Source organism: Zootoca vivipara, chromosome 16 (genome assembly GCF_963506605.1).
Source record: "Zootoca vivipara chromosome 16, rZooViv1.1, whole genome shotgun sequence".
Taxonomy (NCBI): Eukaryota; Metazoa; Chordata; class Lepidosauria; order Squamata; family Lacertidae; genus Zootoca; species Zootoca vivipara.
In genome coordinates this window covers 39,223,209-39,241,268 of record NC_083291.1, presented here as the reverse complement: position 1 = coordinate 39,241,268, position 18,060 = coordinate 39,223,209, and the positions used below count along the sequence as shown (strand labels likewise).

General features: G+C 47.3%; 1 protein-coding gene across 1 annotated transcript in view; it reads left to right on the top strand.

Moving 5' to 3' along the window:
• The window catches only part of L1CAM (L1 cell adhesion molecule), a 108,625-nt gene that overhangs the window by 71,724 nt on the left and 18,841 nt on the right, over nucleotides 1-18,060 (top strand). The window contains 6 exon segments of the mRNA XM_060268696.1: nucleotides 513-732; nucleotides 2,524-2,639; nucleotides 3,633-3,852; nucleotides 6,424-6,546; nucleotides 6,825-7,007; nucleotides 13,549-13,671. Coding sequence (XP_060124679.1) covers nucleotides 513-732; nucleotides 2,524-2,639; nucleotides 3,633-3,852; nucleotides 6,424-6,546; nucleotides 6,825-7,007; nucleotides 13,549-13,671 — 985 coding nt within the window.

Genomic DNA, 18,060 nt, shown 5'->3' with positions numbered 1-18,060 from the left:
AACTCACTACCATCAGATGAGGTGATTTATTGTTTTAATTTTGTTTTTGTATGTTTTAAAGTATGCTTTTGAATTTCCCTCCATTTTATTGTTTTGTCTTTTTTGTAGACTATTTTAAGTTTTCTTTACAATCAAACAGTGTATAAATTTCATTAAATAAATAAATAAATGAAATGAAATGAAAACAGCCCGTAAGGTTAGGTGGCTTCCCCCTGTCCCCGTCCCCCCGATCACATGATCTCATGCAGGATACATCTTAGCCAAAGAGCTTAGCCATGATGGTTTAAAGTGACAGCTGCATGAACAGAGGCAAAAAGAGCCGGGAGAAGCCGCAGGGGAAGCTCCCTGCGTTTATTGCTCTGCTTCTGAGCACTAAGAGACACCTGGCTGGTTGCTTTTGGAGTAGACTTGCCTCTGGCCTGATCCAGCACAGGTGCTCGGATGCTCAGCATTGCTGCTGTTCCCCATTCCTTTACCTCCTCTGACCCCACTCCTCACCCCTTCCCTTTCAGCCCTTGCCTCGCAGGGAGTGGAACGCCCCGATGCTGAAATACCTTGTGCAGTGGCGACCGAGGAACCATGAGCAATGGAACACGGTGGAGGTGGAGCGCCCCCCTGTGGTGGTGACGGAAACCCCTGTCTTCTCACCCTACGAGATTAAAGTGCAGGCGCAGAATGGCTTTGGCAAAGGACCTGAACCGCACACCACTCTTGGCTACTCTGGGGAGGGTGGTGAGTAGGGGGGGGGGAGGAGCTGCTATTGTGGAAGGGGGAGGTGTAGTGACAAGCATGTCACTTTGGATTTTTACCCATCGTGGCCACCTCAGATGTTCTGGGGAGGTAGGAACACCTCAAACAAAGCCAGGTTAAAGCCAGCAGAACACCTTTTTTTTTTAAAGGCATATTTCATCATGGGTGTCTTACTAGGATCGAAAAAGTGTGGCTCTGTTGTTGCTAGGTTTGGGGGAGAAACTCACTCCCATTCAGGTTTTAATGCAAACCTACCTAATTCAGGGTTGTCGCCAACCAAGCTCCACTCCGAGCAGATGTATTGAAATCAATACCATTGAGGGTGAGATCCTGCCCATTTTGGGTCTGGTGTGAAATTGGCATAAATGGCAGTGTTACTTCTTCGGCCATGGCAGACATGGCAAGGCACACAGTGATGGCACAGCGGGATATGTGGGCAGCGGTGGCAGCAACAGATATCATCATGGGAGCAGCAGCAGGGCAAGGCAGCACTTCCCCTTTCACCTCGAGCAGTGAAACGGGATGTGCTGCCCCTCCATGCAACCCCTCCATGCAACCCCTCCATGCAACCCCTTTCCAAAACAGTATGCAAATTGAAAGGCAGCTGTCATTTGCATCCTGCATGTCTCTGTATTTTGTGCTACAGTTCTCCAACCAAATAATACAAGTGTAAGGAGGAAGTGTGCATAAAACATCATATATTAGTGAAAATAACATGACGTGCATTGTATTAGGCATAATCACTTGCAAACCTTTGTATATTAGGCAAAATTGCTTTGCGAAATATATGTATTAGGAGAAATTTGCACACACACACAAAAAAAGCCTCCTCACTTGTCATATTGCTTTCCAGAACAACTAGGCCTACACCCAAGTATCAGGCCTGGCCCTGCCATTAGATCAGGAGTGGGGTGGCTAACCTTTTTTGGGCCAAGAACTGAATTGACCTATGGTGTAGCTGAAGTATAAAAGTGGGCAAGACCACAATGTAAAAGTGGGCATGGTAAAAAAAAGAGAAAGAGAAAAAGATGCATGGGTTGTGGATGAGGGACAAAACCTCCTTTTGACATCATAAATTCATAACAGGGCACCTTTGAGAACAGTCAGTAATTTTATAAAAAGTTAAATTATTATTTTTAATTACAAATTTGAGGGGCCTTGATCACAAGTAAAAATCTTTGGCGTTACAGCAAGGGACCCATAAGAACAGTCAAATATATATGTATATATGGCTTATCCACACTTTTTTTTTTTGTCCCATGAGTTCCACGCATGGCTTTGAGAGATTTATCTTTTCTCCCACTGCTTTCCTCAGGAAAACCTGCTGTTTACTGCTGAATCGGGACAAACATCAGTTGTGTTCTCTGCAGATCGCTCTTTGTTACGATTCAGTGGTAAACAGTGGGTTTTCCCAGGGAAAGCAGTGGGAGAAACAACCCCCCCCCCTGCACCCTCGACTAGAAATCATGGGACAAACAGAAGCGTGGGTGAGCCCTTAATGTGAATTTTTTTTGGGGTGCTTTCTGGGACCTTTGGGCCACTGCTGCATTTGGTGAGGTGGCCGCCACAAGGCAGCCTCTTCAGCCTAGTCGACACCTCTCGGGCGCAGCCGAGGGCATTGTCCCTGTGCCAGCCTTGATGTAAGAGCCATCTGCTGGTCCAGCCAGTTTGGTCTCAGGTAGAGAAACGTTTTGGGCTTGCCCAAGCTCTCAGGCCCTCTCTTCTTCTTCTTCCCTGGCCACCTCTGAATGGGATTAATTGCTCTCCCTACAGTACCCGAAGCCGTCCCTGAGAATATGGGAATTATGGTAATCAACAGCACAACCATCAAGATTTCCTGGAGCCTGCTTCACAGACAGAAAATTTTCGGCCACCTCAGGGGATTTAAGGTAAGGGCAAAACCTCACCTCAGTAACAGGGGGTGGGGGTGGGGGGGTGGGCAGCGTCCGCAGAGGTCTGTTCATTTTTTACTCACTTGTTTTCAGAAATTGTACAATTCAGAAATTGTATCCCACTCTGAAATAAATTTCCCCGGACCCATTACAATGCTGCTCTGTCACTAGCAAAACCAAAATAATAGTACAGCATAATCCTAGGCATATCTACTGTAAAAGAAGTCCCACTGAGATCAATAAGACCTAATCTCCGGTATAGGTGGTATAGGGTTGCAGTCTAAATTATGCGATATAGTAAGCCTTTGCAGACTAAATCAGAGCAAAATAAGAGAAATTTATGGAAGCAAATTGTGGTGCAGAATTTGGAATCTGCTGCAGAATTTTTGTTGTGTTTTTTAAAAATAAATAAAAAATATTAGTTGAGTGTACACACACCTGACTGGCCTAAAGGATTTCAGTACAATGCAAAACAGCTCTGCCAACTCACAATAATTTTACTGTCCCAGCCAGAATTTCATCCTTCTGCCCAGCTGCCATATTAACTGCACCGAACGCCAGGATAAAATGTTGTATTTAATGTTGCTTCCTTGCCTTTTTTTTTGATAGGCCCTTTGAGAAAGAGTAAAGATGTGCTCAGAAACATTCTGGACCCATATAGATTAAACTGTTCTTATTTTATCTATAAGCTGCCTTGAGTCCCTGTCAGGAGAAAAGGTGGGGAATAATAATAATAATAATAATAATAATAATAATAATAATAATAACAACAAAGTACCATTAAAAGGGCAAAATCCCTCTTTACATGATCAAAGATACATTCCCATCAGGTTTTTTTTAAAAAAGACCCTCTTTTGGAGCAGGGAGGCAATCTGCACATGGCAAGAGGCACTTTGCACAAAGGGTGCCAGAACCAAACAATTGTGAGTGCATGTGTGGCTAACAGAACTGGGGGTAAAATCTCTGTTCCTCTCTCTCCCCCTTCCCCAGATTTATTATTCAAACTTTGGGACCATGGCAGAGCACAGCCATCGTCAGGTCTACCTTCACCCCCACCCCCACGGGGACCTGGAGATTGAAGGGGATGTGTCTCAAGTCACCTTGGGGGGCTTCAGGCCCTGGAGCCGGTACCGACTTCAGATGACTGTGCTGAATGGGCAGGCCGAGGGACCCCGCAATGAGGCCCTGGAGTTTAACACCCCTGAGGGAGGTAAGTGCCCTGAGCCCATCACCCCCAAACCGTCCACATTTTATATTCCCCTCAACGCATATGGCTAACCTGCTCCTAACTTTATGCTCCTCTTACCTCTAGGGGCTGAGCCCCCCCACAGCATTCTCTGGCCTTGCTTTGTTAGATACAAGTAGCAAAGCATACAGAAATTATAACAGCAGTAACAACCACAAAAATTCCAGCAAACCTCAGTGTAACGTTGGGTAAACTCATTTTATCCTTCAACAGTCCTCTGTAGTAGGGCGTTGTTGTTTAAAGCAGTGTTTCTCAACCAGTGTGCCTCCAGATGTTTTGGGACTACAACTCCCATCATTCCTGACCACTGGTCTTGTTAGCTAGGGATGATGGGAGTTGTAGTCCCAAAACATCTGGAGGCACACTGGTTGAGAAACACTGGTTTAAAGGGAAAAAGAAGAAGGATACATTGCAACATTTTTAAAAACTGAGGAAAACAGCAATAACAAAATAACCATAAAATATCAATCACTTTATTTGACCGTCAATCAGAAATAAACATTTATCCATTCAAAAATTAAAGCATCAAACCTCTAAGGGAACTTAAAACTTAAACCGACAATAAGAAATAGGCTATACATTTAGACCCATGTCAATGCTGTCAATTTTAACCTTATGACGCTTAAGGGCCAGAGAAAGAAATTTGGCTACCAAGGAGGCTGTTGTTCCAGTAGACTTGTTCAGCAAAAACACCTGTCTTTTTCTGGCTAGAGGTCTCAGTTGGCATAGGAGTGGAGCTATAAGTTTTTGTCTAAGGTCTGCATAGAATGGGCAGATCAGAATATGTTCAGTTGACTCAACCACTCCCAGGGCACAATGACAAGATCTCTAGGCATATGGGACTCCCTTGTACCTTCCCAACAATACCGCCGATTCCAGGACATTTAACCTAGCAGCTGTGAAGAGTCTACGGTATTCCACATAGTGGATTTCCTCAAGATAAGGGGCTGGTGTAATCTGAAATATCTGATCCCCCAAGAACATCCCAGGTTTCACAAGGGCAATGCCCTCTTGTCTAGCAATGTCACTCAGTCTTTGAGAGATCACAGCTCTGGCTTGATGAAATGTCATAGACTCCAGGAAAAGATGAGACAATCCACAGGCCTGCACTTCCTTTATTATCTCCTTTTCCCACAATGATTGAAAATCATCCCTCAATATCAAGGGGGCCATGCCCACTGGGTTAAAACATAGCTTAAGCCATAGCCAGAGTTTTGCCTTCAAGGCCACATACCGGAATGCTTGCCAACCAACCTCTAATCTCATGACCGCACCCACTACAGAAAGGGGAGATCCTAAGGATGGCGCTAAGAAATCGTGATTGGATAGATTCCAATCTGAGAAATTCCCTATGGGTACCCAGGGAAATGCCCACCAACAGGAGGGGAAGGACTTTCATTTGAAACAGTCTCAAGGCAACTTTCACTGATTGAGCCTGATTCTTAGCATATAGAGCAGGCATCCCCAAACTGTGGCCCTCCAGATGTTTTGGCCTACAACTCCCATGATCCCTAGCTAACAGGACCAGTGGTCGGGGAAGATGGGAATTGTAGTCCAAAACATCTGGAGGGCCGAAGTTTGGGGATGCCTGATATAGAGATCTAATCATCATGGCTGCTTTAGATGTGTTTGTAGTTATATACTCTCTATATAACTACGCCAGCTCCCTTGGCCAATAACACGAGATGAGTGCCGCAACCCCAGAGTCGGTCACGACTGGACCTAATGGTCAGGGGTCCCTTTACCTTTACTATATAGTATGTGCGTACTTGCATAAAATACTTGTTTCCCTTAAGTCACTGTGGTTTTGACAAATACTTTCCAATATCATTAAATTTTCCCATGCATAATCTGACTGAAGGGGGCCGAACGTTGGTCCTTCCAATGTATCAATATCAATTTTTTTGCAGATGTAAGGGCACAGAGAATCCATTTATGTTAACCAATTGTCAAGCCCCACATATTAGGGTTAAACTATAGTTTAAAATGATGTTATCTTCTGAAATTTTTAACTCTTTCCCCACAATGCTATTTATTCATCCTAATACTTTTTTCCAAAACTTTGCCCAAACTGAACACTGTATAAACATACCGTATGTTTCAAGGAAGCAGTTTCCTTATTGCATCTGCAAGAGCATGTTGTTGTTGATAGACCATGTTTATGTAATTGTGTATGAGATGTAGTTTATAATCTAATGATACTTTAGAAAGGAAGCTGAAACATTATCCCATTGTTTAACTAAGATGGAGCTTGTTAATCCTCTGTAATAGGTTGTGCTGAGAGATCATAACTTGTTCAAGGTAATCCAGTGAACTTTGAGCCTGAGCTGGGATATGAACCTGGGCTTCCCACATCCAGGCACAAAGCTCCTGCTGCTCCAGGGGTAGCAGTCTGGTCTCTTGGTGCGCTTGGAGCCTGGCCTGCTCACTTTCAGCTTTTTAGCCCCAAGAAATTTCTGGAACGGGAGTGTTTCTTTTCACCACATGTGGTCCCAAATGCTTCCTCTCCCTATCTTCACTCTCCTTTCCTCTCAGTGCCCAGTCCTCCAGCCTCCTTCCACTTGGACTGCATCTCGGATACGGCACTGAAACTGGAGTGGACGCCCCCCAAATTCCCCAATGGGAAATTGCTGAGATACAAGTTGGCCTTCCAGCAAGGTGAGTCCATGGAAGGGTTTCTCTGGCTTGCAGTGAGCTTGGTCTGTGGAATACTAGGGGGGGGGGGTTGAGAGGCATTTGGGTGGGCATTTGTCCAGAAATACAGCCCAAAACATTCTTATTAAAAATTAAGCATACTGTACTTTGGATGTGGGGGTATAGATTGTGTTTTTAAGCATACTGCTGCTACTGTTACTTGTAATACTGCCAATAGTGACAACTAATTGTGACAACCCTAATTGGTAATGCTCCAACCCTCTCTGCCTTCTTGCGCCTAGCCAACCAGACAGCCAACCAGACAGCGCTGGAATCCACCTCCTACAGCATCAGTGCTGAACACAATGACTTTAACCTCACTGACCTTGCCCCCCATACTCCCTACAAGTTGTACTTGTGGGCAGAAACCAGTGTGGGGCCAGGGGAGCCATTTGTCCTGGAAGAGCATGCGATGCGTGAGTCAGGTAAGTGAAGCCTTATGAATACACCCTCCAGGGGGAACTTGTGGCCCTCCAGATATTGTTGAACAACTCCTGTCATCCTGGATCACTGGCTATGTTTTCTGGTGTTGATGGGAGTTGGAGTTCAAGAGCATCCAGAGGGCCACTTAGGCTCCTCCATCCCTGTCAAACCCAGGGAGAGAAAGAGAAGATGTTTCCTGTGGAGATTGCACAAATTCCCTGCTTAGGATGAGGAGCACAAAACTGGAGCAAGGCCATCCCCGCCTCCCTGCCACAGCCTGGCCCTTGGGCACTGCTTCCATGGTCACCCATAATTTGCTGTTTTTGTTTCTTGTAAGTTATAGGGACCCACGTGGCGCTGTGGTTAAACCACTGAGCCTAGGGCTTGCTGATCAGAAGGTCGGTGGTTCGAATCCCTGTGATGGGGTGAGCTCCCATTGCTTGGTCCCAGCTCCTGCCAACCTAGCAGTTCGAAAGCACGTCAAAATGCAAGTAGATAAATAGGTACCGCTACAGCGGGAAGGTAAACGGCGTTTCCGTGCACTATTCTGATTTGCCAGAAGCGGCTTTGTCATGCTGGCCACATGTCCTGGAAGCTGTACGCCGGCTCCCTCGGCCAATAATGTGAGATGAGCGCGCAACCCCAGAGTCAGTCACGACTGGACCTAATGGTCAGGGGTCCCTTTACCTTTACCTTTTAAGTTAAAGTAGGTGCCTTTGAAAAGAATAAGAACAAGTCATGGGGAGGACTTTTGAATAATCCTTGATGTATTTGTTTGCTTGATTGGTGATAGTGTGTGTGCTCCTTTAAAAAAAACACCTCTTGAAATTCAAATAGAAATTGTATTCACACTCAGAGATTATAGGATACAGCTGTATGTTCTGGGTCAGAGATGGGGAACCTTTGGCCCTCCAGGTTTTACTAAATGGCAACCCCCATCAGCCCCAGCAAGAATGGTCAGTGGCCAGGACTTCCGGCTGATCGCGCAGCAATGGCGGGCGCCATTCTCCTCAGCTGAGAGGTGAACGTGTGCCTTCGAGGCAAGGGGGGACTGCTTCAGCGCAGCAGCCCCCCAGAAGAAACCCTGAATTGAGCGTTTTGGGGATGTGGATCCGGCAGATGCCAGAAGCGAGCTCCTCCCTCCCTCGGCTAGCCTAAATCTGGGCGGCGAGAGAGCAGGGGGTTTTGAGCTAACGTGGCGCATCGGAGCACGACTATCTCAGAGGCACGAAGCTGCGATCCTGCCAGGCAACAGCAATCAGTTCTTCCTAAAAATTGAAAAAAAATGAGGACATTGGATACCGTGAGTAAAAGGAGAAATTTAAGAATTTTTTAAATAATTGGAATGAATTGGCCACGGGAGGAGATTAAAACAGGAAGTCGATCTCCCCCATTGTGAGGACCGTAACACAGTTAATTTGCCTATAGCTGGAAAAGTGAAAGGAACCTTCTAAATATCAAGGACTGAATTCCTTCCCCCGGAGGCAGGGTAAAGGGGAGAAGGATTAAATTTATTAAAATCCTTGCAAAAAAAAAAAATCTCAATTTGGACTGGGGAAAATCCCCCTGGAAACTGAAGCCGGGTCCCAGGAGGAAGCATCGAGTCACCATTATGATGTCACAATAGAAAGGAATTTGTTTACCCTTCTGACGCTGACAACTGTCAATTGTGAAGAGAGTTTGACATTGTTCTTTTTATAAATGGACATAATAATTTTAAGACATTAAAAAGAATTTAAAAATGAGAAATATAACCAGTTTGGACATAAGCTTGATTTCTGAGGCATTTGGAAATACAATTGTTCAACTTCCTGCTCTGCTCTGTTCCCATGAAATCTGAGATAAAAAGGATGACTGTAGCCACAACATCATCTGATGGCCTTGGCTTACAGTATGATCTTTTGGAATTGGTTTTGGACTTTAGAAACGAACTGCAGCAAAATAATATATTGTTGCGTAAAAGCAATACAGAATGGTGTAAAAGGAACCAGAATTGTCAAGACAGAGAAAAAGGAATAACCCTAACAGAGAGCGAAGTCACGCAAGAAGAACAACCACCAGTCTTGGACAGTGTAATGGGATTTTTTTAAAAAAGGAGGAAGATATATGGAACATGGTTCCCCCAGTGAGAGGGGGAGAACAGAACATCTGCCTGATCCAAGGAGTCACTAAAGAAGTCACCAAAGAAGAACCAGCATGGAGTAATGTCCTCCCAGTGAGAGAGGGAGGGGAGGACCCATACTGGGGTCAGAATACAAAGGGAATAAAAACTGAGAAAGGGCTGGAAGAATGGTGGGTTGGCTGGGACAGGGTGGGAGTGGGGTGAGGGGTAGTAATGGGTGTAACTTTTTTGACTGATTTTGATGGTCCGAAACTGGAATTATTTATGGAACTCACTGATGAATCTGGGAGACCCGGAATTCAGGGGAAGGGGGGTTAAATTTGATATAATGGGTTTAAATGTTTGTATGATATAAGAATTAATATTTAAATTTATGGAAAGTTCTTGGTAGAAATCCCTAGGCTAAGGGGAGAAACAGAAGATAAAGGAAGGGAAAATAATTTTTGATTTGGATAAATTGATTAATTATTGGTGGAGAATAGATGATAATTTTAGAATAGGATATTTGAGTGTTAATGATAAAATGTGTTAGATTAATTTAAGAGATAAGATGAAAACTGCTTAATTGGATTATATAATGGACCCAGTGAGGGGGAATAAAGGGAGGCAACAATGTTAAGTAAACAATATAAGATTTGAGAAGTTTTTCTTTTTTTATGTTGTATTCTGTATTTTTTTTCTTTGTTTCATATTTTGTTCTGAGTTTTTGTTTGGTTTTTTGTAATTCTGTATTTGAAAAACAAATAAAAATTATTTGAAAAATATAAACAATAAAGATCCTCTGAAAGAAGAAGAAGAAGAAGAAGAAGAAGAAGAAGAAGAAGAAGAAGAAGAAGAAGAAGAAGAAGAAGAAGAAGAAGAAGAAGAAGAAAATGGTCAGTGGCAAAGAGTGATGGGAGCTGAAGCTCAGCAAAAACTGGAGGCTTCTCACTGACCTTGTTTTATGTTGTTGGTAATAAGGTTCAAAGTTCCTGGCACAGCTTTTAGACAAAGGTTCCCAGACAAAGGCTTTTGTGGAGGACTCAGGGGTCCCCAGAAGGCATACCTGATGTCCATGCGCCAAATGCAAGAAGAGTGATTCCTTTGTTGACCCCAAGATGCAGATCAGGGACTTGCAGGATAAAGGGCTGATAGAAAACTATGGCTTGTTTCAGAAGTGACACCAAGTGATAAAGCACTATGTGAACAAGTCCTGCATGCTCTCTCGTCCCCTCATGTGCCCTGTATCAGTTAGTTTCTCCCTTTTCAGCAACAGAGTGCTTTGTCATTTCATCCTAACCAACATGCTTTGGTTTATGCATGATAAACCATGATTTGAAGCTGTTTCGCAATTTCGATTTGGAAGAGGAAGTGCAAGCCATGGTTTCCTGTTTCTGACATAGTGGCAAACTATGGTTTGCCCCCATGAAAGAAGTAACTAAATAAAGGGTCCTCATGGGGGTAAACATGCAAGCCTGAGCCTCATTCATGTGTGAATAAGCTGAGTACTTGAGGCAGAAGATCCAAGCTGCAACATTGTCTTCTCACTGATGAATATAGGAAATATTCTTCCGTTGCTGCAGTGCAGCATTCCAATGGAGAATTTTCTAGTAGGTTGCATCTGCTAGTCAGAATGATATGTTTCATGGCATCCATGATCCATTGCCTGCCTGGAGGTAATGCATTGTTTTGCAACAAAGATGCCTCTACAGTATGATCAACAACAAGTATTAAGACTTGAGTCCACCATGGGTCTTGAACTGGTGTCCTGAGGGATGTCAGACAAAGACTCACTCTGCATGCCCCCACCAAACTGTACCCTCTAACTATGCCAACCAACGAAGCCTTCTTGCACCAATAGGACATAATTGGTCGGGCTTTCTTTTTTGATTTCTTGTCTGAGGAACTAGAGATCTTCTGTTGTGTGAAAATTGCCTCTGTCTTTCTCCACATTTAACAGACCTTTCTTTGACAGAGACAATTCATGTAAATGAGGTGGTGACAAAGCTTTCAAGTTGAACTATTGTTTGTACAATTAGTCTAGAGGAAGTCAGAGAATGAGGCCAGCTCAGTAATTCTATGATGGTCAGTTCATCCTAAAAAAGGGGTATTGTGCTATCTGGTGCTGTTCTTGTGGGGTGTGTGTGTGTGTGTGATGCACCAGCACTGCAATGTGCATTTTGGACTCACTTTGGTGCTTCAGTTATGGGGGCTGTCATGAAAAGTTCCTGCAGTTCAGAATTTACCACTGGCCCAGTAGCAGTGGTCAGTAAGAGAGGGGAGAGAGGGAGCAAGGCAGAAGACTGGGCAAAATGTGTGGATCCAGAGATCTGTGGATTCCAAGGGAAGAGCAATGGTTCCAAAATGTTAGGAATGGGAAGGCATCTGAGGGGTGGGTGGAAGAGGCATGGGGTAGGAGGTTGACCCAGGGGAAGGAGCCAGTGACTTATGGGGTTCTGAGCCACTTTTGAGGCAGAAGGTGTCAGGGCCTGGGCAGAGGAGGAATGGTGGAGACCGCCTCCCCAGCTTGACTCTTCCAGGGAGGGGGGAGAGGAAGACAATTTAGATTTACAACAGGGGTTTGAGGGAGGTCACAGCTCAGAGTTAGATGAGGGAAAAGTTGGGAAATAATGGTAGAGGAGGAGGAAGAGGAAGCAGCAGGGGGCTGACAGCTGACAGACACAGTGTCTTTAGAAAGCATTCCCGACCTGCTCCTCCCAGAACCCAGCAAGCCTTGACAGTAGGAGAGCAAAGGGCTCAAAAGCAGAGGGCATGCAGCAGCACCCGTAGAAGTGATGAATGGGGAAGTGGAGGAGATGGGGGGGGTGGAGATTCACTAGGGACAACACCATTATCCAGAGGCTGGGTTCTACAGCCTCTCTCTGTAAATACTGGATAAAAAGAGGATGGTAAGAAACATTCCCTTGTCTTTGTACGTTTCTGGCAACTGGCTGGGAGTCGCTGGCAGTTGCCTGACAGGAGCAGAGGGTGGAGGAAGAGGAAGAGGGAATCGTCTGGGAGAAGGAGGCAGGGGCAGAGTTGCAACAAGGCGCAGAGGCGGAAGAGACAGTCCCAGAGAGAGTCAAGCCCATTAGAATCTCCATCCCCTCCCACACTGTCTCCAAGGACAAGGAGGGGCTTAAAGCGACAGGGGCAGCTGGAGCCGCCACTAGTATAGGTTGCCACTTGTGTACACACTTTATCAGTTGTGGGGGTTTAGGTGAGCTGAATGGTGTGTGGTTGCATTGTTGCTGCAACTTAGAGCATAAGTTTGAAGAAGTAGATGCCTAGCTAGCTAAGTAGCAGGAGTAGTGTGTATATTTGTTGCACCTTAGAAACTGATGTAATTGAGTGCTTTGCCAATAAAGAACTATATTTCTGATTGCTTGTCATCGTTGGGGCTGGAGGGCTCAGAACACGGGAGCAAGCATTGGTGGCTGCTGAGTGACAAGCTTTCTACCAGGAGTGGGATTGCCTAAGGGGAGAGGGCCCTTACTAAACGGTGCTTTTGGAGGTATAGGAAGAAGTGCTACTTTCATTTCATGGGGCTGCATTGCAACATGGGTTCTGGGTGGTCGTTTAGAGAGCAAGCAATGCCAGTAGAGGCTGCTGGTGCCATCACTTGTGCCGCAAGCTGCTCAGCATCCAAGTGCGTGCTTGCTGCAAAAGCAACGGTCTGCCACATTCTGCACATCTGACTCACAACCTGCTCCTGTATGGGTGTCAGGTCCCCTCTCTCCATCCAGAAATGCTCTGCCATATGAGCTTAAAAGGCTCCACCTTAGTTCTTGGAGAACCCCCAGTTTCAGACTTCCACAGCCAGAAGCATAGCTGTCAAGTTTTTCCTTTTCTTGCGAGGAAGCCTATTCAGCATAATGGAATTTCCCTTTTAAAAAGGGAGAACTTGACAGCTATGGCCAGAAGTATCTATCACTCTTGGAAGCAGAAAGAAAGCAAAGCAACACTTTATCTCGGTTACCTTCCCCACCCCCTTCAGAATCAGTGATTCTCAGAAAACAAAAATCTATGCCATGTTCCAGATTTATCTGTGGTTTTTTTCATGCAGAATTTCAGGATGATGGGGAGAGAAGATGAATCCATGCATGGGATCATAGGGTATCACTTCCAGATGCTTTTTCTGCCTTTGATTATGTTGTTTTTCCTCTATGGAGGACTCTGTAGCAAGGCTGGGGGGGGGGGGCTATGGCCCTACAGATGTCCTTGGGCTTCAACTCCCACCGGTCCCCAGCTAGTAAGGCTAATCGTCTGGGATGTTGGGAGCTGTCATCCAGCAATGTCTAGAGAGCCATAGATTCCTCGTCCTTGCTCCAATGCTCCATGGAGTTAATCAGGCATTACTTTCTGTTGTCTTCTTAAGGAAGGAATTGAAATGTTATTAAATTCCTCTACAACCTTGTTTTTCTTTCTGCCTTCATGCCCAGTGAACCTGAGCTTTATGAATATCAGTTTGGGTGAAACAGGGAAGAACTACACCACCATCGTCTGGACCCCACGTCCCAACCAGCGAGATGTGGAAATCAAAGTCCATCTTATGAGCAAGACTGGTAAGAGCAAGCAAGGGTGGGCTGTGGCCCTTTGTATAAGGAGGTGGGTGGTGGGTGGGTGGGAGGGGAAACCACGGCAACTTTCCTTTCTCTCATTGTCTTCATGCCACCAGAGAAACTGAGATGCTACTTACTGTAATTTTACAGGAGTGGGAATTGAGAAGGAAGGATAGAGGCTTTCTCATAGTCACCAAATGACTCCAGTGTGCTCTGGTTTCAATCTCCCCTGCCAACAGAAAATGGGCTATGCTGCTAGAACCTGGAAAAAGTGGCAGGCATGGACACATGCTGTTGAAAATGTGGGTTCTCTTTGTTACTGAAACAAAAAGAGCATAGGGCAGGGCTGGAGAACCTTGGTGACCTTCCCTATATTTTGGACTCCAACTCCCATGAGTTCCAAGCAGCTTGGCCAGTGGGTTAGGGACAAAGGGTGTTTGTTGACAACAACATCTGGAGGACCACAGGTACCACACAGATCTTCCCATCTCAGCATTCTTGATGATTAGAATTCAATGTTCAACCTCTAAAAGGCGAATAGTTTAGTAAATAGATTTTGGACATACTTTTCATCCTTCTTCATTGTTAGGCAAATGGCATAAATGTTAGTCATTTATACACTGAAGTGAAATATTCGCATTGCCGAGTATTGATAAACAGCAACATTTGCAAAGGAGGATTTTGAAGAGAAATCTGCTTGGGTGAGTGGGAGCTAATTCATTGCTGCTCCGACACACAGTGCCCTTTCTGCAGGCAGGGATGGAATGGAGCAGAAGACTATCCTCCATTCCTCTTCTGCTAGTGTGATGATGGATATTTCCCAATGCTCTTGGCATGAACAAATTCTTCTCACAAAAATCCTCCAAAGCCAGCAGCAGATGTCATAAGCCCATCTGAGCATCTGAGAACAGAACAATATTGATGGCTTTTAGTAACAATACTGACAGTTTCTTAGTCAACAACTTGGAGAGTGGAGGTTGGTCCTTAAATTCTGAAATAACATAGTGTCACAGTGGCCGGAGCGGACTACTTCAGAGTAACGACGCTACGCAGCTCTGCATTTTATTCTTTTATTGGTGCTGCGTATTTACAGTGCTGAAGTCATTGCTATTTACACGGAGTGATGTGGTCAGTCGGTTTCAGAACCTCCTAATGGCTTTTGGCGCGTCTTTCTCCAACACAAAAGCTTTGGCAGCCCCATCCTCTTTCCCCTCCTCTTTCTGCGTAATTCCGGAGTTGGGGGGATGGGTCTCCCGCCCTTATTCGCCCCTTCCTGTCCCACCTGGGACCCTGGCTCCTCTACCTTGCCTGAGCCTCGGACACGACTTCCTGCTTCCCCACTGGAATCGGAACTCTCTCTGCTTTCCCCTGTGCTCGGGGATTGGCTTGAACTCAGGAGGGGAGGGACTTCGCGATATCCCCTGTCCCTCACATCCACCCCCCTCCCAAGCTCTCCTTCACCCCTCCCCAGGTCCCCCCCAGGTGTCGGTGACGACTGGAAGCCTAAGAACTCAGTGCTTTCCGAGCCCGTTGGTGTGAACACCTCCCCCCAGTCCTGCAAGCCCCCCCCTTCCGCCTGGGAGGACGGGAATCCCAAAAAGTCTGTGGCGTCAGAGCTGGTGGGGGTAAAAATGTTCTGCCAATCTGCTCCTTCCTCTGACTGGGTGGATCTCGGTGACACCCATACCTCATCCTCTGGTTCCTCAAACTCCGCTTCCCAGCGCCATGGTGAACTGCTCTCCCGTGCTTCCTCCCCCTCCCCCTCCCTTTCCATGTGCCAGGGCTTGGGTCTATGGGGAAAGAGGGCGTGAAATTCTTCTACCAGGAATTCCTCCTGTATCTGAGTGGCTGGGACCCATTCATTCTGGGACGGTGGAGCATCCTCCCATGCCATGAGGTACTCCAGTCCCCCCACCCCCCACCTTGAATCCAGGATGGCCGTGGCCTCATTGAGTTGCTCCCTGCCTTCCCTCTCCCCCCCTCCCTCAGGGGTTTGTTCGCTGTCTCGGAGCCTGCTGCTTTCCCTGTACGGCGACAGCAGCGATCTATGAAACACTGGGTGCACCCTCATGTCCTCTGGCAGTGCCAGCCTGTATGCCACCGGGTTGACCTGTTGCGTGACCGTGAAGGGGCCCAACCTTCTGGGCGCCAGCTTTTTGCATCGCCCTCTGATGGGAAGGCCCTCCGAGGACAACCAAACTTTGTCCCCCACCCTAATGACCTCCCCCGGTCGCCTGTGGCGATCTGCCCCCCTCTTGTACGCTTCCTTGGCTCTCTCCAAGTGTTCTCTGAGCTGCTGGTGCACCGTCTCCAGTTCCTCTGCCCAATCCTCAGCCTGTGGGCCCTCCTCCTCCTCCTCCCCCTCCCTCTCAGGGAAAGATCTGAGGTCATGCCCGTAATTGGCCTTAAAGGGCGACACCCCTGTGGAGACGTGCACCGCATTGTTGTAGGCAAATTCTGCCAGTGGCAGGCGATCCACCCAGTCCGTTTGCCTCTGGCTGACGTAACATCTCAGGTACTGCTGCAGAATGGCGTTGACCCTCTCCGCCTGTCCATTGGTCTGCGGGTGTCTAGCCGTCGACAAGCTGACCTCCACCTGCAGGAGGTTCATGAGCCGCCGCCAGAACCTGGAAACAAATTGGCGGCCACGATCCGAAATAACCCTTAAAGGTAATCCATGCAGTCTGAATACGTGATCCACAAACAGTTTGGCTGTCTCTTCTGCAGAGACCGCCCTGGCACACGGTATAAAATGGCACATTTTGGACATGAGGTCCACCACCACCAACACTGCGGTCTTGCCCCTGGAAGAAGGCAGATCTGTGATGAAGTCCATGGACACCACTTCCCACGGCCTGTGTGGCGTGGCTAAGGGCTCCAGCAATCCCGGTGGCGCTGCTCTGACCACCTTTGCCCGCTGGCAGGTGTCACAGCCCCTTACATAGTCTTGAACATCTTCCCGCACCCCTGGCCACCAGAAGTGTCTCATGACTAGGTGAGTGGTTTTGTCCCTCCCAAAATGACCCGCCGTTGGGTTGTCGTGCATCTGCTTGAGGACCGTACGTCTAAGCTGGGTGGTGGGCAGGTACAGTGCACCCTTGTAGAAAAGCAGCCCCCTGCGTTCTGCAAAGTCTTTTGCCTGCTCCCCCCCCTCTCAGTTCTCTGAAGATGCGGTTGGCAAATTCATCCGCTGCCGTCAGTGCTGTGAGTTCTGCCTCGCTCACCACTGCTGCTCCACAGGACCAAGCTGACGGGGGGAAAATGTGCCTGGGTGCCGGTGGCGCCTCCTCCTCCATGTACTCTGGCTTGCGGGAGAGGGCATCCGCCCTGACATTCTGCTCCCCCGGGATGTAGTGTATGGAGAAGTTGAAGTTCGAGAAGAACTCTGCCCACCGTATCTGCCGCTGGTTGAGCACCCTGGCAGTTCTCCAGAACTCCAGGTTCTTGTGGTCTGTGCACACCTGGATGGGGTGCTTGGCGCCCACCAGGAAGTGTCTCCAGTGCTGGAACGCAGCGTGGATCGCAAGAAGTTCCCGATCAAACACTGTGTAGTTTCGCTCTGGCTGGGTCAACTTCCTGGAGAAGAAGGCACAGGGTCTCCACTCTCTGTTGGCGTCCAGTTGCAACAAAATGGCGCCCACAGCTTTATCAGAAGCATCTGTCTCCACGCGTAGGGGCGCGTCCTGAACCACGTGGAACAGGTTCTGGTCTGAGGCGAACACCCTTTTGAGGCTTTCGAACGCTGCTTGCGCCTCTGGTGTCCACCTGAACTTCTGCTTGCCTCTCAGGCAGTCAGTGATGGGAGCCGTAACGCGAGAGAAGTTCTTGATGAATTTCCTGTAGAAGTTGGCGAAGCCTAGTAGGCGTTGGGCATCTTTGCGCGTCCTGGGGCTGTGCCAGTCCAGGATGGCCTGCACCTTGTCCTTGTCCATCGCCAGCCCCTTGTCTGACAGCTTGTAGCCCAGGAAGTCCACCTCCTTGGTGTGAAACTTGCACTTCTCCAGCTTCACATACAGGTGGTTCTCCTTCAGGCGCTGCAACACCTCCCTGACATCTTTCACATGCTGCACTGGGTCATTGGAGTAAATAAGGATGTCATCCAGGAAGACCAAGCATTTCCTGAAGAGGAGGGACCCCAGGACGTGGTGCATGAAGGCCTGGAAGCATGCTGAGCCCCCTTGCAACCCGAAGGGCATCACCAGATATTCAAAAGAGCCCAGAGGCGTGAACATCGTGGTTTTCCATTCATCGCCTTCTCGGATCCTGATCAAGTTGTACGCCCCCCTCAGGTCTAGCTTGGTGAAAATCTTGCCCCTGCGTGCCGCTGTCAGGAGATCATCCACTCTGGGCATGGGGAAAGCCACTGGCTCTGTCACTGAATTCAGCCGTCTA